The sequence below is a fragment of the Lampetra fluviatilis genome, chromosome 1, assembly GCF_964198595.1.
Source record: "Lampetra fluviatilis chromosome 1, kcLamFluv1.1, whole genome shotgun sequence".
NCBI lineage: Eukaryota > Metazoa > Chordata > Hyperoartia > Petromyzontiformes > Petromyzontidae > Lampetra > Lampetra fluviatilis.
In genome coordinates, this window is record NC_136275.1 from 16,627,089 (window position 1) to 16,648,820 (window position 21,732).

Here is a 21,732-nt window from a genome sequence, read left to right on the forward strand (position 1 = left end):
CATAAGTCCCTGAATATAAGCATGTGATTCCCCCACCCCCATATTCCAAAGTATCAATATATTGACCGCTATATTATTATGCTTATTTATACAGGGCAAATCAACTGCACCTGAATTGTGCTCTACTTGAAAGGGTTTATCTGCATTCAGAGGCACACCCAGGGGGGAGAGAATGTTTAGATGGCTGTTGAATGCCATTTACCTTTGTTGTAGATTTCTCGTATATGTGAAATTGTACGTAAATAATGAATAATTGTTCACAATTGGCTGGGTGTGCCACCGTCAACATTGGTTTGTATTCACAATGAATTGACCAGTTTATTGGCATATCTGGTTAATGTGTGCTATCCTTGAAGGTGGAATTTAGGACAAACTGAAACCAGCGGAAAATTACATACACGCTGTGTGCGTGTGTGTGCATGATCCAAATATGTAAATCAGCATTGACAGCCTGAGGCTGCCAGCTTTTTTACACCCAATTCCCGCACTCGAACCTAACAAACTGCACACGTCCAAACATTTAAAACACATTTCGCTTAAATGTCCTAATGTGCTAACCATGCGAGTGAGTGAATTCAGGGAACAGCGTCTGCGGGGAGGCGTGACTGCTACCTTCCGGTATCATCTGATGTTTTCCAACCAGCACTTCACTCATGTGAGATAGCACGAGCACATCCGCTGTACACCTTTATAATGGGTGGTGCAAATTATGAATGACACATTGGCCAAATCATGCGCCAAAAGTTAAACATACTCAAGAGTGTGGTTCATTAAATTAATGTCTTGTCTACATACTCTTTGGTTCTTTCGGTAAAGTCACCTAGATAGAAAATTAATAGATCACGACGTTTCGATCACAACACAAGTGACCGTCTTCAGGTGACGTTACCGAAAGAACCAAAGAATATGGATTCCTGCAGTCACGAAAACTTCAAATTAAGTATTGTCTACCTTTGTCACAATGATGAGAATTGTCATGTATTTTCTGGTGTCCATAGCATAGCCTCCACTCCCTTCATTTGTACTTTTGTCAGCACAATTTATATAAACACATGGATACATATTCATGTGGATGAGCATGACGATAAATTAATAATGTATGACACACGCATGGAATAATACAGTCCTGAGTGAAGGATGCATCATAACAAGTATCACTGTCAGGACTAATGAGTATTCAATTAATTACTGATATAATTTGCTTGGATTGTATAAGGATTGTTTCGAAAATTTAGAGGCATCGATTGCACCACATGCCAAAATAAGTTGGTAACATTTAACTGGTATCCTCTGTATCTTTAAAATAATATCTCTCTGTCTAATCTCTTCCAGCTATTTGTCCTTTATTTATTTCCTACCTCTATCATTCTTGTGCGTACTGGTTCTTCCCTCTTAGTATGTCTATATATGTGTCACTGTTTCAAAAACACACACACACACACGTGCGCACACACACAGAAGCTTCAAAGCCTCCCAGGTCCCGGCTTTATCTCAGCAGGATACCCAGGTCTAAAGCGCATACGGGCCCGCTGAGATGTGCGCCGCACCACGGGGGGCCTTTAAACATCCTTCCTTGATGTGCCTCGCTCTCACATGGGCTGCGAGATAATCATGCCGCTCGGCTGCCTCGTACTAGCGCACTATTTAGCAACTGTGAGCCCCTTTCTGTAGCTACTCACCAAGGCATCCTAAATAACACAATGCAACACAATTTGGAATGATATAGTGTCTAAAAACACGGAACATAAACCAGTGGGTATAATATAGATTGAGGCAGCCAATCATAGGCTGAGGGGAAAAACGGGAATTAATAGTAACGGGGAGTCGACAGCATGGATGTTAGGGGGAAGGGAGTTCCAGACTATTGGGGAAGCAGAGTAGAGTGAGCGACCTGCCACTGAGCGAATGTTGACTGGGGGCTTCAACAGAGGCCGTGGCTGCTGGAGCGGAGAGTGTGTGCAGTGGAGCAGAGTGAGATGAGCAGGGTAGAGATGCGCAGGGCTGAGTCGTTGGAGTATCTTGAAGATAGTGACATCTGAAATTTGATCCAAGATTGAATTTGAAGCCATTGGAGGGATTGAAGTATTGGAGGGATGTGGTCTCACTCACAGGTGCGGGTGGAGATCCTAGCAAATGGATTATGCATAATCTTGAGTTTGGAAATGAGGAATTTGTGGAGGCCATAGAGAAGAGAGTTGAGTTACAGTAAGGGAAAAAAGTATTTGATCCCCTGCTGATTTTGTACGTTTACCCACTGACAAAGAAATGATCAGTCTATAATTTTAAGGGTAGGTTTATTTGAACAGTGAGAGACATAATAACAACAACACAATCCAGAAAAACGCATGTAAAAAATGTTATACATTGATTTGCATTTTAAGAGGGAAATAAGTATTTGATCGCCTCTCAATCAAAAAGATTTCTGGCTCCCAGGTGTCTTTTATACAGGTAACGAGCTGAGATTAGGAGCACACTCTTAAAGGGAGTGCTCCTAATCTCAGCTTGTTACCTGGATAAAAGACACCTGTTCACAGAAGCAATCAATCAATCAGATTCCAAACTCTCCACCATGGCCAAGACCAAAGAGCTATCCAAGGATGTCAGAGACAAGATTGTAGACCTACACAAGGCTGGAATGGGCTACAAGACCATCGCCAAGCAGCTTGGTGATAAGGTGACAACAGTTGGTGCGATTATTCGCAAATAGTAGAAACACAAAAGAACTGTCAATCTCCCTCGGCCTGAGGCTCCATGCAAGATCTCACCTCGTGGAGTTGCAATGATTATGAGAACGGTGAGGAATCAGCCAGGAACTACACGGAAGGATCTTGTCAATGATCTCAAGGCAGCTGGGACCATAGTCACCAAGAAAACAGTTGGTAACACATTACGCCGTGAAGAACTGAAATCCTGCAGCGCCCAAAAGGTCCCCCTGTTCAAGAAAGCACATATACATGCCCATCTGAAGTTTGCCAATGAACATCTGAATGATTCAGAGGACAACTGGGTGAAAGTGTTGTGGTCAGATGAGACCAAAATGGAGCTCTTTGGCATCAACTCGACTCGCCGTGTTTGGAGGAGAAATGCTGCCTATGACCCCAAGAACACCATCCCCACCGTCAAACATGGAGGTGGAAACATTATGCTTTGGGGGTGTTTTTCTGCTAAGGGGACAGGACAACTTCACCACATCAAAGGGACGATGGACGGGGCCATGTACCGTCAAATCTTGGGTGAGAACCTCCTTCCCTCAGCCAGGGCATTGAAAATGGGTCGTGGATGGGTATTCCAGCATGACAATGACCTAAAATACACGGCCAAGGCAACAAAGGAGTGGCTCAAGAAGAAGCACATTAAGGTCCTGGAGTGGCCTAGCCAGTCTCCAGACCTTAATCCCATAAAAAATCTGTGGAGGGAGCTGAAGGTTCGAGTTGCCAAACGTCAGCCTCGAAACCTTAATGACTTGGAGAAGATCTGCAAAGAGGAGTGGGACAAAATCCCTCCTGAGATGTGCGCAAACCTGGTGGCCAACTACAAGAAACGTCTGACCTCTGTGATTGCCAACGAGGGTTTTGCCACCAAGTACTAAGTCATGTTTTGCAGAGTGGTCAAATACTTATTTCCCTCATTAAAATGCAAATCAATTTATAAAATTTTTGACATGCGTTTTTCTGGATTTTGTGTTGTTATTTTATCTCTCACTGTTCAAATAAACCTACCATTAAAATTATAGACTGATAATTTATTTGTCAGTGGGCAAACATACAAAATCAGCAGGGGATCAAATACTTTTTTCCCTCACTGTATAATGTGTTGAAAGCATTCATACGCTTCTCAGGGTCAGTTGGGGTAATGAAATGAAAGAAGTGAAAGTTGTTGCACAGATGGAGGTCCGAGATCCTGTTGATATGTTGACACGTGGAGGAAAATAAACGACAACTCAGGATCAATGATAACACCAAAGTTGTCAGAATTTAAGAGGCTTAGGCTCAAACTGGAGTCTTTCCTGAGAGTGTATTTTTTTCCAATGAGGAGTGCGTCAGTTTTGGCAACATCTAGCTGAAAAAAGTTAGAAGGAAACAAAGATGATATTGTATCAAGGCAGAATGTGCGAGAGGACAGTGAGGTTGAATCCATGTAGTCAGCCGTGATGTAGAGCTGCCTGGGTGTCAGTGGCATATAAATTATGATTAAGAATAAGACTGGAGATGTTGCCAATAGGGAGTAGATTCATTGAGAAGGGCAGGGGCAGAGGATGGAGTGATGTGGGGGTTTTGATAGGAAGACAGTTCTTGCATGGGAAACAGAAGAAGCAGGTTTGAGAAGTAGGTGTGGAACCAGGATAAGTATGTATGTTGAACTTTTTTGCGCCGTACATAACCAACCGTGCCAATCGGAGGATAGAAGTATGCTGGAGAGTATAAGTCTGATTTGGACCTTGCCAGAACTGACTCATCTGATCTTATGTCAGTCTTCCAAAGTGTATTTCAAGTGCAAATGTATTGCATTGTCTCTCATTTCTACAACCAAATAATGTTTTGCTCATTCCAGGGGATGGGGAGATTCTAGAAGAGGTTCCACTCTTCAAGGAAGCGAGATTATTCACAGCGTTGGGGGAGGGGGTGGTGCGGTGAGAACTATAGTGGTAGTGAGATTGCGAGGCCCCATTTTTCGGCACACTTTGATATATTTAATTGGAATGTGGTACGGTCATTGCTACAAATGTTTATTAATTCAGCAGTGCTAATGTTGAGTATTCACACATGTCACTGCATTTTTGTTTAATTGGCTAAATATGCTTTGGAAACATGCGTGATTATGTCCATGCAGTTCAATGAGGCTAATTGAACACTGGAGCCGAAATGTTAACATCAAATAGATACTGTATCTAATGGCGCACAAAGCATGCAACTTTCACATTAAAAAGTGTGAAAAATGTAATATAATTAGCAGTACACAAGTCCATTTGGGTGTTTCAAGTTTGTACACTGCTTAAAGCAAAGTGAACACATGACACAAATACCAATATCTTGATTGTTTTCTTTTTTGGCGTGATATAGCGGTTCGTATGACCATCATGATCCTGCGAAGCACTGTTCGCTTGCCACTTGTCGCAGTTTGGAGGCGGCGCGCTCTATGCACGTGCTGCTAACATTGCGGCCGCTCGTGTGACATGCGCAATTGTGTGGTTTCCAGCCAGCCACCACCAGAAGGCAGACACGTGCGTTACGACATCAAAACAAATTAAAGTTTTCTTGATAAAAAAAAACACATTTAAAATAACGCCGCATTTAAATATATTTCACTGAAATTATGTTCTGTGAAGCTGACTAACATGGATTTCAGTCACCAAGCTACGATCTGGGTGCTCTTTATCAAGACAAGCCAGAGCCAGATGTAAATGGTTGGGAATTTTCAAAAGGCAGGCACCCCTCTTACATTGACAGAGTATAACACTTGAGATGTATAACTTGCCAGAGAAATCACTACAAATTGTGTGTTTCTTCCTTCCTGAACCTGGCACTGTGCCCTCTTCCCCCCACCCTTGACCCACCCCTCATCTTAATCCGACATCACTGAGCCAAAACAAAATCAATGGAAATAAATTCTGTAAATGAGGAGGCAAGAACTTTGTGGGCATCATTAACACTATTTTCATGTCGGATTTTGTGTCATTGTCCATTCATTTGAAGCAAATTAACTCTGAGTAAACCATATCGAATAACACGGCCTGCAACCAAATACATTTCTCAGGGACAAATTAGGAAGAAGGGTATAAAGGTGGAATTTTTGGCATGAGATCAATATGAAAACCTCCCGGCCAGACGGGATGACAAAGGTGCAGGATCTTACATGGGCACACGCACTGGTAAGGGCGGTTGTGCGCATAATTAGAGAGTATTGTCGCTCACATAACAAGGAAACGATTAGTCCCACCTGCGCCAGGCTGCGTATCAGGTTGTAGAGAGGGGTGTAAGGAACCTTGGACCAGAGCCCGGATTAGGGAGCGTGGAAAGTGTGTCCCACACAAAGGACATGTCCAGACAGTGCTAACACCATGACACGAGGAGACAGCATGCAGTGGGACATATTAACTGGTACTGTATAACATTGCTCGTGTAATACGCCTTCGTGGCCTGCTGCTAATAAAGCATGTCTCGGACAGTGCCAGGACGGAAAGCAGGATTTCGTGTTATTGCTCCTTGCTTGATGAAACATTCAGTACTTTACCACTGACGATGTGCAGCAAGTTTTGTGGAATACTATGTGGAACAAGTTATATTATGTTTGCTGTGTTGTCTTGACAATTGACACCACAAATGTGCCTCTCACATCAACATTCGCTGCAGAGATATTGTAGATTGTCTGACCTATAAAAGGCATGTTTTGTCTGTCTGTCTGTCCGTCTATCTGTATGTGTGTCCGCACACTTGCAAAGGATTTAGCTCTCAAACGGTGGGGTTTACATGAAAAAAAATTGCCAGGTATCACGCCGTAAGCCCCGCGGTGGGCAAGCGATAATCGTTTTTCACGTCCCTCAACGTTTAATTAGTTCAATTAGCGATTTGGTGCGATTTTTCTTTAATTCATTATTTATTACGAGCGCTCGACCATACCAACTCACACGCCTTCCGTGGGAGGAACGGCCCCTGCCAAGTCGCACGCGTTCGGTGGTGGTGATGGGGAAATTTTATTTCTCGTTAAAAATGCTATAAAAAAGACAAAACTCTGAGGTCAATCCTTCACAGTGTAATGTCCCCCCCCCCCACGCCGATGCGTGCAGTTACTACTATAGAGTCCGTACATATTAATAGTATAGCGCTTAGATAGTATTATTGTAGCGCGGGTGAGGGGATGGTGGGGGGTTAGCAGCCCAGCCCCCAGCCTGCCAAGGTGCCACCTCGGCCGACTGGGCAATCTAGGCGAGGCCTGGGGCTCTGCACAGGACTAGGCCTCACCATGGCAATGTTAAGTACAATTTTCCTGCTTCTTTCGCTAAACTCACGTTGATAGAAACCTATTATTTAAATAATCACTTTGCAAATATTACATTAATAATGTTTGTGTGTATGCGGACAACTCATATTTATATTCCTTGCTTTTGTTTCGATAAACTCACGTACATAGAAACCTATATTTTTACTTATCACCATGGAAATATTACAATATTTTAGTTTGTGTGCTGACAACTAATATTTCTAAATTTACTTGGTGAATATAAATCTATTTATTATTGTGTAAGTCCTGGTGTGCATATGTGAGTCCATGTGCGTGTCTGCCACGATGTGTGTGTGTACAGTGTGGGAAAAAAGTAATTGATCCCCTGCTGATTTTGAACGTTTGCCCACTGACAAAGAAATGATCAGTCTATAATTTTAATGGTAGGTGTATTTGAACAGTGAGAGACAGAATAACAACAACAAAATAAAAAAAACGCATGTAAAAAATATTATAAATTGATTTGCATTTTAATGAGGGAAATAAGTATTTGACCCCTCTGCAAAACATGACTTAGTACTCGGTGGCAAAACCCTTGTTGGCAATCACAGAGGTCAGACGTTTCTTATAGTTGGCCACCAGGTTTGCACACATCTCAGGAGGGATTTTGTCCCACTCCTCTTTGCAGATCTTCTCCAAGTCATTAAGGTTTCGAGGCTGACGTTTGGCAACTCGAACTTTCAGCTCCCTCCACAGATTTTCTATGGGATTAAGGTCTGGAGACTGGCTAGGCCACTCCAGGACCTTAATGTGCTTCTTCTTGAGCCACTCCTTTGTTGCCTTGGCCGTGTGTTTTGGGTCATTGTCATGCTGGAATACCCATCCACGACCCATTTTCAATGCCCTGACTTAGGGAAGGAGGTTCTCACCCAAGATTTGACGGTACATGGCCCCGCCCATCGACCCTTTGATGTGGTGAAGTTGTCCTGTCCCCTTAGCAGAAAAACACCCCCAAAGCATAATGTTTCCACCTCCATGTTTGACGGTGGGGATGGTGTTCTTGGGATCATAGGCAGCATTCCTCCTCCTCCAAACACGGCGAGTTGAGTTGATCCCAAAGATATCCATTTTGGTCTCATCTGACCACAACACTTTCACCCAGTTGTCCTCTGAATCATTCAGATGTTCATTGGCAAACTTCAGACGGGCATGTATATGTGCTTTCTTGAGCAGGGGGACCTTGCAGGCGCTGCAGGATTTCAGTCCTTCACGGCGTAGTGTGTTACCAACTGTTTTCTTGGTGACTATGGTCCCAGCTGCCTTGAGATCATTGACAAGATCCTCCCGTGTATTTCTGGGCTGATTCCTCACCGTTCTCATGATCATTGCAACTCCACGAGGTGAGATATTGCATGGAGCCCCAGGCTGAGGGAGATTGACAGTTATTTTGTGTTTCTACTATTTGCGAATAATCGCACCAACTGTTGTCACCTTCTCACCAAGCTGCTTGGCGATGGTCTTGTAGCCCATTCCAGCCTTGTGTAGGTCTACAATCTGTCCCTGACATCCTTGGAGAGCTCTTTGGTCTTGGCCATGGTGGAGAGTTTGGAATCTGATTGATTGATTGCTTCTGTGAACAGGTGTCTTTTATATAGGTAACAAGCTGAGATTAGGAGCACTCCCTTTAAGAGTGTGCTCCTAATCTCAGCTCATTACCTGTATAAAAGACACCTGGGAGCCAGAAAACTTTCTGATTGAGAGGGGGTCAAATACTTATTTCCCTCATTAAAATGCAAATCAATTTATAACATTTTTGACATGCGTTTTTCTGGATTTTTGTTGTTGTTATTCTGTCTCTCACTGTTCACATACACCTACCATTAAAATTATAGTCTGATCATTTCTTTGTCAGTGGGCAAACGTACAAAATCAGCAGGGGATCAAATACGTTTTTCCCTCACTGTACGTCCGTGTGTGTGGGGCAGTTGTGGAGAGAGTGGAGAGTTTCCCATACCTGGGCAGTGTGCTCATGACCGGCTCCGGTTTAACAGCAGAGGTCTCACTCCGAATCAGTCAAGCGTCAATATCTTTTCATCGGTTGCGTAACGCTGTGTGGAAGCTACCTGGTCTGTCGCTTCACATGAAGCTTCAGGTCTTCTCGGCCACGGTCATTCCCTCCCTTCTCTACGCTTGCGAAACGGGGACCCCCCTGATGGAGCATCTTCGCCGGTTAGAAACATTTAAGCTGGCCTGCCTAAGATCCATCCTGGGTTTAACCAGGCTGGATTGTGTGAGGAGCTCATACATTCTTGAAAGATCTGGGCAAAGTCCCATCGGTGAGCTCCTCCGGCAGGCAAGGCTGCGTTGACTGGGTCATGTAGCCCGCATGCCCAGCCACCGCATGCCTAAACAGCTTTTGTTTGGCCGGATCGAGGGGGCTAAACGGGTGCGGCACGGGCTAGAGAAAAAATGGAGTGATGTGGTACAAGAGGACGTGGAGCTGAGTGGACTTTCCGACGACTGGTACCAGCGGTGTCAAGATCGGCCTCTGTGGAGGAGGCTCGTGAAGGACGCTCTTTGGGCAATTGGAGGCAGTCGCCCTCCAACAACAACGGAGGGCGGAGGAGCGACACTCACAACAACGAGCAGAGCGCCGGGTGGCTAAAGCACAGCAAGTTGGCACAGTAGGGGGCACAGGTGGTGCATCAGCCAGTCATCTCAGTCATCTCAGTCAGTCGACCCGTGGCACCTGGGTCTGCCCCATGACCTCCTGCCAGCGGGCGTTCAACACTTCACGTGGCCTCAAGGTGCACATGGCCTGGCACAAGCGTCGTGGTGACGTCACCTCCACTTAGTGGCGAATGGCGGTTGCTGTTGTTGTGTGTACCAGTCGATGTGTGTGCGAGTCGATGTGTGTGTGCGTGAGTTGATATGTCTGTGTGTCAGTCGATGTGTGTGTGTTAGTCAATGTGTGTGCGTGGTGTGTGTGCGTACACAACTAATATTGAACAAATACGTTACAACTTTTTTAAAATCATAATGTGTGTGTCTAAGTCCATGTGTGCGTGTGAGTCGATGTGCGTGTCTGCGTGGATGTGTGTGTGTAAGTCGATGTGTTTGTGTGTGTGAGTCGATGTGTGTGTGAGAGTCGATGTGTGTGTGCGTGAGTCGATATATGTGTGTGTCAGTCGATGTGTGTGTTTGCGTCAATGTGTGTGTGTGTGTGTGGGGAGCGATAGTGTAGTGTACTCTTTGGTACACTACACTATCGGTAAAGTCACGTAAGTATAAAATAAAATAAATTAAATCACGACGTTTCGATCGCAACACAAGGAATCATCATCAGGTGGGAAAACCACGTGACTTTACCGAAAGAACCAAAGAGTATGGATCCCTGCAGTCACGAAAACTTCAAATCTAGATTGATAGTGTAGCGGTTAGCGCGCTGCGCTATGAAACCGGAAACACGGGTGCGATTCCCGCTCACGGCCAACACCAGTGACGATTATCTGAACCGGTCCTGGGCCTCCCCTAAGTCGACTCAGCCTCAAATGAGTACCTGGTGTGGTGTGTAAACATCACCACTAGGGAGACAAAGGCGATCGGGCGTGGTGCTGGCCACCCACCCACTCGTATACCATTGCGACCTTCATAGGTGCTTGCTACCAGCACTTGCCCCTACAGTCTCTTAAGGCTATGTGGGGGATCTTTGTCTTTTTTTGTGTGTGTGTAAGTGAAATTAAAAAAATTGTGTGTGCGTCTAAATCGATGTGTGTGAGTCGATGTATGTGTGTGTGTGAAAGTCCATGTGTGTGTGTTAGTCCATATGTGTGTGTGTAAGCCCATATGTGTGTGTGATTCGATGTGTGGGTGTGTAAGTATATGTGTGTGAGTCCATGTGTGTGTGAAACTCCATTTGTGTGTATCTCAAGTCGATGTCTGTGTGTGAGTCCATATGTGTGTGTGTGTAGGGCGTTGTGTGTGTAAGTCTATGTATATGTGTGTGAGTCGATGTTGGTGTGTATAAGTCGATGTGCGTGCGTGGGTCCATGTGTGTGTAAGTCCATGCGTGTGTGTCTTAGCTGATATGTGTGTGTCTACGACCATGTGTGCGAGTGAGTCAATGTGCGTGTCGTTTTAAGTCGATGTGTGTGTGTGAGTCGATGTGTGTGTGTGAGTTGATGTACGTGTGTGTGTAAGTCGATGTGTGTGTGTACGTCCATGTGTGTGTGCAAGTCTATGTGTGTGTGTGGGGGGGGGGGGGGTCTATGTGAGTGTGTGAGTCGATGTGTGTGTGTAAGTCCATATATATATGTGTGTGTGTGTAAGTCTGTGTGTGTGAGTCGCTGTGTGTGTGTGTGTGCAAGTCGATGTGTGTGTGGGCCGATGTATGTCTGTGTGTAAGTCAATGTGTTTGTGTGTGTCAGTCCATATGTGTGTAGGATGTTGTGTGTGTGAGTCTATGTATGTGTGTGTGAGTCGATGTGTGTGTGTAAGTCGATGTGTGTGCGTGGGTCCATGTGTGTGTGTAAGTACATGTGTGTGTGTCTTAGTCGATATGTGTGTGTATGTCCATATGTGTGTGTAGGTCGTTGTGTGTGTAAACCCATATGTGTGTGTGTGAGTCGATGTGTGTGTGTGTGAGTCACTGTATGTGTGGACGTCGATATGGGTGTGTAACTCCATGTGTGTGTATCTAAAGTCGATGTCTGTGTGTGTGAGTCCATATGTGTGTGTGTAGGGTGTTGTGTGAGTGATTATATGTACGTGTGTGTGTGATGTTTGTGTTGATAAGTCGATGTGTGTGCGTGGGTCCATGTATGTGTGTAAGTCCATGTGTGTGTGTCTTAGTCGATATGTGTGTGTGTAAGTCCATATATGTGTGCAGGTCGATGTGTCGCTGTATGTGTATACGTCGATATGTGTGTGTAACTCCATGTGTGTGTATCTAAAGTAGATGTCAATGTGTGTAAGTCCATATGTGTGTGTAAGTCTATGTGTTTTTGTGTGTGGGTCAATGTCTGTAAGTGTGTGTAAGTCGATGTGTCTGTCTGTCTTTTTCGCCCAGGCAACGCCGGGTACTTCCCGCTAGTTACCAATATAATTGTTTTCAAGAACACAGCATCTGTGTATATATGCTTATTGCATAATTACATGTATGCACAGAAGCTCCAAACTTTTTACACACGTTTGTGTTGTTTAAATGTATGGTTTTCTGGCCTGAATTTGGCTTTGTTAATATTGTTCTGTGGTCGTCCATTAACATGCTAATCTCTCACATTAACATCACCACCTCAGGGCGCTGGCCGTGGAGGCTGCTCAACGATCTTACTTTAACATGCTAATTTTTACTTGGCAGCCCTTTGATTGGTGGAATACCCACCACCGTCGCGGTCGCTGCCCACCACTTACATTGACATTGACTGCTGACATAGGACTACGCCCATTTCAAAACTTTATAAACAGTTTGCCTTTAGAAGCTAACCCCCTCTTCCTGATGACGAACGCTTGTGTTGAGATCGAAACATCGTAGTTTTTTGTTATTTTCTTTGAACCTATCTACGTGACTTTACCGAAAGACCCAAAGAATCTGATACTTTACAATTCATGCAGGTTAAACTATTCAACAATTTTTTTTATTTTACCAGGTAAGGCCTGCTGAGCTATAAAGGTCTTTTTCAGAAGCGACCTGGGCACAAATGATAGCTCAACAAAGTGGCTTATCAAGTGGAAATTGATAGCAGCCAAATACTCTAAGCGCATGTTTCTAAATGGGGTGGGGATCGAACCCACAGCCTCCTGTATACCAGGCGAGGTAGTTAACATTTTGCCACCGTAGATCCCATTAGCTTATCATCAAATATGAAACTTATTATTTTATTTTACCAGGTAAGGCAAAATGCTGGCGTTACTGGCAATAATCAAGATTTGATTGGTATATTTGGCCTCCTGCATGTTTGGCGATCGAGCTGCGCTGAGGGGGCGCGGTATGAATAATGAATGATCACGACGTAATGATGATGTCGATGTGCATCGTGGGATCCCTTCTTACCTGGCGGCAGGCTCGCCTGCACTCATTAGCGATGGCCAACTCGCAGCATCCTAGCCCCACCCAGCCCTCCGGCTTCCTCTGCACTCCTGGGGGGGAGGGGGCGAGATGGGTGAGGTGGGTGCTGAGCGGTCAGTGGCGAAAAAGGTGATGCGGTAAAACTGTCAAATTCACAAAGTTGATATTTCAGTAAAAGTTTGAGACCATGCCACCCTAATTTCAAGCGATCATGAGAACCAAAACAATGCAATAATTGAACATAATATTGACATATTTTAACATAAATTCACAGCTGGATGGGGGTTGTTTGATCATACTTCACCAAACTGGTTAGTGCAGGCTGTTGAAATGGCTACCTAGGACAAGTTCAGATATAATTTCCCACTATTGTAAATGACTGGGAATCAAACTCAGATTTCCGGGTTCACAGTACAACACGCTAACCACTTCACCACCGCTCACTCCACCCTATACTTTTAAATATATATTTAAATATATTAAGTCATAAAATGCAATTCTATTTAATTTTCACCATAAACATTGATGTATTCAACACGTAAAAGTTTAATGTGCCACATTTTTCCATTAAATTCCCTCAGCAGTCCTAGAATGGCAGATTTTGCATTCGGGTTTACTGTACGGCATACAATCAAATCACAGAGCAGTGGGAATAGGCAGCATTTCTACCATCTTCAATTTCACACATCAGGATGCTTCCAGGCATTCTTCACACCAAAAAAACCCCATCTCATTTGCGAGGGGTTTCCATCGGTCGTGGAACCCAGCGGGGTCCCTATCCGCTTTAATGGAGGGAGCACATTTTTTAAATGCCAGGCTGCTTGCTGTCTCAGGCAGAACCATATGGCAGGAAGAAATATCATCACTAACAAGGACTCATAATGAGGACATTAATTGGGTTTGAAATCAATTAACAGGCCCTCGGTTCTCACTGCAGGGGCCGCCACTGGGTGCACGCATGCACACCACATAACAATAGGGAAGGTGAAATATAATGGAAATGTGGGTTTTAGGGGGAGCGAATCAGTGCTGGTTCGTAGCAGAAAACCTCCTCCTCCTCTTCATGCGAGGCACATTGGCGTCAACCTCGGTTGTAGTTCGTGCACAATAACAGACTTGGCAACACTGCCGAATTAGGCATCTTGGGAGAGGGGAAAATCATTTAGAAATCGGCACGCGGTGAAAGTGTTTAAAAATCGATAGCCTGCCGCTTGCATCGGTAGGGTGGGCGAGTGTGCATTAATGATTTGCTACGGGCAAGTGTCACCCCTCCATCCCATGTTATCCTGTGTTCCAACAGGTGTAAGTTATCGAATGCATCTAATTGAGTGTGACTTGTCATATTAAGTAGTAAAAGGATATTAAGAAGATACAGAATGCTGAGTGTGTCTTGTCATATTAAGTAGCCAAAGAATATTACGTATCGAATTATGCAGACACACGTCAGTACACTCAGTGTCAATGTAGAGTAAATGCCAGGTATGACAGCGATACAAACTGGCTCACAAACTGAAGTTATTTATAACTGGCCAAATATACCACAGTAATAATCATAATACTAATAACACTGTAATGCGTGCATGTTAGTGCACTCGACTATGTATACCGAGACCTACACTTGATTCCCAGCCACGGATAACATAGGTGGTGAGTGGTATCAACATTTGCATTGGGCCACCCCTTAAAATGCATACCTGGTGTGGGTGTGTAAACATCAGCGCTGGGGAGACAAAGGGTGTTGTGTAGGCCATGCCATCCCCTTATGTGCAGGCCTCAATAGGTAACAGCACTTGCCCCACACGTTTATGAAGGCTGTATGGCCTTGACAAAGCCAGTGCAGACAGGTTTCTCATCTTCTGAGGTCCACCACAGTAATGACAACCATACTGACACCACCAGTGCTCGATACAGCATAACTGTGCTTACTTGTGCATCACATATGGCAGCGTGAAATGTCTTACTTTTCCAGCACCCTTTGTTTCCAAGGTGACAGCTTTCAAACAAAACTGCACATTTTACATTTCCTTGGAAACCAAGTTGAGGAGTAATGAGCCAAGTGGAGCCTATCCAATGGGGAACTTCATTGTGACTTGAGTAGGCGAGCACAGATGGGTGCCGTCTCTTACGCCAGCCCTCATTGCCCTGGTCCCAACGATGCTAATAGCACACACTCTCGCTTTGAATGTCTCAAAGCTTCGGTTATCAACAGCTGCTCTTTCACAACAATGAACAGGTCATACTGGTCGTCAGTTCATTTCAACCTGCGATGTAGAGTGACCTGTGTTAATCCGAAATTAGATTTTCAGATTAAATATTGATTTGCTTCTCAGAGAAACAAATCCAAGTCGATGTGAAACACGGGGAGCTTTCAATTAATTTATAATCATGGATGGAGAATGTCTAATTGCACAGACAAATACCCGACTACAATAATACATGCATTAACGGTCTCGTACAATTGTATCTACTTTGGTGGACTGCTACGACATATATGACTGCTCTGAAATTATATTTTAAAATGTCAACACATTCCAGGGGGGTTGCTTTGACACTTAAAACAAAATATATATTTTTTTGCTTTTAATAAGCCATGCTTGAGAGGTTAAAACATTTGGAAGCAATTTTAGTCATCGGGTGCAGAGTGCCAAGATGGTGAACCTTCCCGTGTCACTCTGACTGTAACCCCAGCAGTGCCCTTCCTTTCTGAGAATAAAGCGATACTTTCCGCAGAAAAGTACGAGTGAAAATAGTTTTTGCAATGTCAACCAGGATGTGCCTGACATCGACTCAAAGCTCGCCTCACACACCCTCTCCTTAGAGCTGTATATCACCCCGATCTCCTCCAGCAAAATTATCAATTCACTTTCCACAAAAACAAGTTAATGTCAATGTGAAATGTGCTCATGATTTGTATTAATTTATAATCACATGGCTAAGTTTGTAACAGCACAGACAAGGAAATGCGCAATAAGCAACACAATGCAATCCTTGGCCAATTCATTTCAAATGGAATTTACTCAACATTACACACGCGAATATATTTGCATCATAATTAAATATCACAACCTCTTCTCAAAAGCTTAAATAAAATACCACACATCCGTGTTCCAGTAAATTATTATTCAAGGATTTAGATCAATCATTAATCAATATTATCTATTAATATATCAATATACTGTGAATTAAAGCATTTCCGTGACAAGATAATCGGTAGAGCTGTGGTTATTTAGTTTTTTTTTTAAGTACACTTATTCTTTAACGTTCGCATTTTAGCGTTTCATGTTCAGTTCATGTTTTAGGAACGTTTATTAAAATAATACAGTATAAATCAAAGGACAAAAAAAAATCATTGTACTTGTGCTCCAAATGTTTTTCGGTGCAACCCAACCCAACATCTTTTACTGCTCTAAGTGCTGCATTTACACAAGGGAAAGGGTAACAATGATGTGACATTTGACGAAGACGTGATTGGTATGTGTGCTGCATACAATAGCCATTCGAAAAGGTTATATGCACTTATGTTTGTATGAAGAGTGAAAAAAGAATGGGGTAAAGATCAGTGGCCTGGATAAGCTAAATAGTTATACCCTTACACCACGCACGCTAAATGGCACAATTTCCCCAAAGCGTGCATTTTTTTCGCCTCTGCGTAAATGCATGCCGCATTTGTTGTGGAAAGTAATACATTTTATTATTATTATTATGCTTGTTTACTCAGGAAAGCCTCGCTTAGTCTTATGACTCTTTTTCGGAGGGACCTGTCTAGTTTTTGCAATGGGGGGCGATGTTGCTATGTGTCATTCAAATTTTAGTAATTTGCAGACATTTTTTTCAGAATTTGGATGTTTGGCCAATACCAGTTACATTGTCTGTTTTTTTTTAGCTGTGGAAGGAAAGTGGGGAAACCTGAGGAAAGAAAACACATGCAGAACAGGGTAGAACATGCAAACTCCACACAGAAAGGCACTCGAGTCGGCAACCAAAACCAGGTGTTTATTGCTGTGAGGCACAAGTGTTACCACTGCACCACCCTGCCGCCCATTTATAAAGCATGTATGTAAAATAAACAAAGAAAACCTTTTTTTATTTGAATGATCTGTGTTTTTTTAGTCATAAAAATGTAAACAACAACGTTTAACGAAACCGATCAAAATGGCTTATGGTCCAAGCCTGTTCACCTTAGGACTCAAGGTAACGGAGATCAAATTGAACATTCACCTCTCTACGTCATATATAACTCTTATGTTATAAACAAACGTATGTATACAAGAAACACCATTTTGAGACAGCATAACAGTATTTTGAGAGCTGTTTAACACAGGGCATAGTTTCAGTAGAACCGAAAACACATGGCCCTTTTGGGATACTTGGCAACAATTAACCCAATTGTAAAAAAAAAAAACTGAATTGGACACCGACTTTGGGTACCTTTTGGGGCACTTAGCAGCAATTAATCTCATTGTTCAAAACAAAACTGGACACTCAGATTTCAAAGATACGTATGCATTTGTGCTGAGCAACATAAAGTTTTATCCTCCACAAGCAATAAATACGGTCGCTACATCATCACAAACTGACCCTATTTCCTTTCTGACCATGTGGTGGCTAAACATTAAGTATTCATCACTCTGGGCCACCTAACACGTTGACACACTTGAGGCTGCGAATTTATTGGCAAAAGGCCCTGCCGTGCACGGAGGAAGTTTTACCAAGGAGTAACGGATGGCAACAGTAAGGGATGCAATAAGGATTATTTGATGAGATTTTAACTTTCACCATAACCATCATTAGTCTTGATTCGAAGCTTTCGTGACTGCAGCAATTACTCTTTGGTTCTTTCGGTAAAGTCACATAGAAATAAATGTAATAATAATAGAATACGACGTTTCGATTGCAACACAAGCAACCATCATCAGGTACAAATGAATGAGAAAACACACGTAGTAAACTTGGAAATATAATGCAATATAACACAGAGAGTCGGTCAACACAACAGTCAACACCCCACCTGGTTGATTACGTTCTTCCAAAGATTGCTAAATTTGAGAGAGAGAGAAAACATAGACACGGAGACACACAGACAGACACACAAGCAGAGAGAGATTCACACAGAGACAAAGAGAGAGACACACACATTAATTTATTTCTACGTGACTTTACCGAAAGAACCAAAGAGTAATCATCAGTCTCTATAAATCCACTGCGTAATGAAGGCCTCCCCAAGTCATTGCCATATCTCACGATCCTGGAATGTGATACTCCATCGAGCACCTGCATTTCCTTTACAAATGTAAAAACGGTTGACGTCACTAATGCAAGAAGAAAACAGTGACACGACATATACTGTATATTTTACAGTGTGTGTGTGCCCCTTGCGAATATTTATGATGCCAATAAAATACCCATTATATATTTTGAATATTAAAATATACGATAAAAATTGTTATTATGAACCATACAACATTATACTACACAGCATAACAATGATGTTTCTCGTAAAAGCTGCATATATTTAGGATTCCTATATTTTATCCATTATATTACAAAGGAGAGGCCTCTGTATATAAACAGACGTTGTGTGGGAGGCACACTGCTTAAAATTAATCCAGCAGTATTGTTCTGGGTATCCACAAACCACTGACAATTGCAGCTTCTTAGCCACTATCCTGGCAGCCCCGAGGGCTCAGACATAACTTGATGCACCAGTCTTTGGCAGAAGGAACTCGCATGTCATAAGCGGGAGTGTTCACTCCGTTTGAAAGAGGTGAGCTTTGTTGTTATTATTCGTAATTGCAGGTGTGATTCACATGTTACAAACTGGGCAGTTACGCCTGGCGAAGCCGATTTAAACTCCTCTGCCCACAGCACATCACCAGGCAAGACGCATGAAGTGTGAATCTTGCCATATGGGTTCAATCATTTTTTAGCTTATGCTACTTTTAATGCTCACAACGCGTATTTTGTGTTTATTCTTGGGCTCTGGATATTGGGTGAGATTTACATCTTCGCGAAATGATCTAAACACGTCACCTCGGCGATTTGTCCCCTTTTTCGGTGACAAAGATACCGGCGCATTTTTTTCTTCCAAAATTAGGAAGGAGAGTAACATTGGTACAGCAGCACGTGAAACCAGCCCTTTTGTATCGCACTCCTCAAGCTGAGACTGCCGCTCGCTGAGAGGGAGTTCACTCCAGGGCTCACATTCCCGAAAGAGCACAGCCGGCAGGGATGTGTGGTGTAAGGGATGTGTGTGCAATTCACAATCGCCCCTCCCAGTGATGAGGTGAATGGGCAGCTGAGAGAAAAAGAGAAGTATAACATAGAACATTTTGAATGTGTACTACTGCATAGGTTTTCGCAGTTATGATTTATAACTTTACGATGTGTTTTCAGGTTGTACCGTGTGTTGTTGAGTGATCCTCTCAATGTTTAGGGGGCTTCTTTAGGAAGTGGATTGAGGAGCTCACTTTCTCAATTCAGTTCCTCAAGAATCTCCCAGTGCATGGAGTGAAACGTTAGACATCATGCCAAACAGAGTGCGGTACAACAGGAAAATGCACAGGAGAGTAATTTTTGTATGTCATCAGATGTCCATCAAATAATGTGTTATGGGCAATTGTGCCCAAGTTTTCTACACACACATAAACACAATACTTGAATATAAGTATGTATGGTGCTTACTTTTACAAACAATTGTCGTGGTCCATGATCTAACTGGCAGCCACCATGCCCATATTTGTGGCACTTGAAAATAATTGCGCAAATAAATTAGCAAATGACGCACGCTCGTGCTGCAGCGGCAAAACACTTGCAAAATGTCAATCGTGTGTAATCGTGAGGGAAAAGACAGAGATAAGATATACACATGCAGCAATTTCTACTTTATTGCACGTCAATTGCAGAAAATGGCACTTCTGAATTTGACAATGAAACAGCCCAAGAGATGGGCCCAATACGGGACTCAGCCAGCCACGCTGCCATATCTGCGTGACCTTTCCTGGCCCACTCTCTCCAGGCGGCCCGGGATAAACCCATCAAACATAACCAATAACTCCTTTCCTCTGCTGTGGCGCGCAGCTGGCCTCTTTGTGATCTCTCTCGAACAGCGAGGGATCCGTGGCCTTGCCCCCTCCTCTGCTCCTGCAACCCTCCCCATGACAATCGGTGGCGCTTTATTTGGCCGCTGTCACAAATGCGGTCTAGGTGCGGGGTGCTGAGACGGCGGGCACACACGCAGGGGTCACTCTTATCAGCCTGGGGCCAGACGCGTCGCCGGTTGGCAATCACTGCACGGCATATACCCGGCACCACCGGGCCAGCCTTTAATTATGTATTTTCCACACTGTGTTTTTAGCTGGCACTGTGTTTTCATTTGAGAAGTGTTTTGTGTACAGTTTTTTTGTATCACCTTTATGGCTTAAGATGGCTTGATAATAATTATTTCTTGAATTGATTAAAATGTAAGTAATGTGGCACTTAATGAGTAAATATGTATAGGTTATGCATTTCATTGTTAACAGCAATGTCGAGGCCACAAAATCACGAGAGCATATTGCTGTCCTTTTTGTCAATTTCACAAGTTCTGCACAAAGGAAGGATTCCGTTGAAACAACGGTGCAGGTATATTCAATCTCCTTATCCTCCGCACCTCTGTCCAACCAGAAGTATAAATGGTACAGTGTAGTTATTTGATTGGCGGATTGAGTGTGATGAGATAAACTGTGGATACCCTTTCTTCTTCCAACAAGTCTAACCATCGTAGAAGTTTAGGCCAAAATATGCCCTTCCATAAGCTGCCTCGACAAGATGGGCTCTCTAGAGCTTCATCTAGTGGAGGCCCTTCCATCAGCTGCGACGAGAGCAAATAATATCAGTGCTACACTTTTGTACAAAATACCACAGGTTTATGTAAAAAATAACACACAGCACTAGGCCCTTAGTGGTTCCTATCAGCACCCCTTCGTGAGCCTCCCAATTTCATAAGAGTGAACTGTCTGTACTCTAGCTTTGCCATGGAGCATTATTTATTGGAAACAGTAGACTACCCGTGGTGCCAAGTCCCATCGCCAAACTATTTTGATTTAAATTACCGCAGAATGTATCAGCTGCGTGACAGATGGAATCATATCCTCTGACTTGGAAAAAACTTTATTTTTAAAGATCTTGGCAGCATGAAGGGACAGGCACTGTGCGGAAAAAAAGGCTTAACAAAAATAAATAACAAACACGTGTTGGGCGAGATAAACAAAGCAGGACAGTCGTCTAATGTTACGTGCCCTTGCGCACATCACCTTGCGCACAAAGCAGCTGCGCGTGGACTCTAGCGTTATCCATTCGGCTCAAGTTATCACTTCACGATACTTTTTTGTTGTTGCTGGGGACTCCTGAAACGGGACACCGAGGCGGCTGCTGCGATGACTTTTCCGCCCCTGTGGGGACGCCCAGTGAGACTACGTAAGTCATTAGACAAAGTTACTGCATTACTGTGTTATTTACATTCGTTCTGGTAGTCTGCCATTCAAAGTGGGATGACGTTTATTCAAAGTCAAAAGGTGAAAGAGTTCCCTTTACCAAACCGCTGGCGGGTGGCACCAATGTCAATTTAGTAGCCCTGAGCCACTAGATGAGATTTCACATTTCTATGGATGAGGCCAGTCTCTCTAAAGGGCAATCAAGCTTGATATCCATCATAGAGGTTGTTTGGGTAAGATCGCATAGATATAAAT

At 43.5% G+C, this 21,732-nt stretch overlaps 1 protein-coding gene across 3 annotated transcripts in view; it reads right to left on the bottom strand.

The window, feature by feature from the left end:
- Positions 1-21,732, bottom strand: part of RECK (reversion inducing cysteine rich protein with kazal motifs) — a 143,837-nt gene that overhangs the window by 53,464 nt on the left and 68,641 nt on the right. For all 3 annotated transcript variants that reach the window (XM_078857791.1, XM_078857783.1, XM_078857800.1), the window contains one exon: positions 12,992-13,077. In XM_078857791.1, the coding sequence (XP_078713917.1) occupies positions 12,992-13,077 (86 nt within the window). The remainder of the gene's footprint in view (positions 1-12,991; positions 13,078-21,732) is intronic.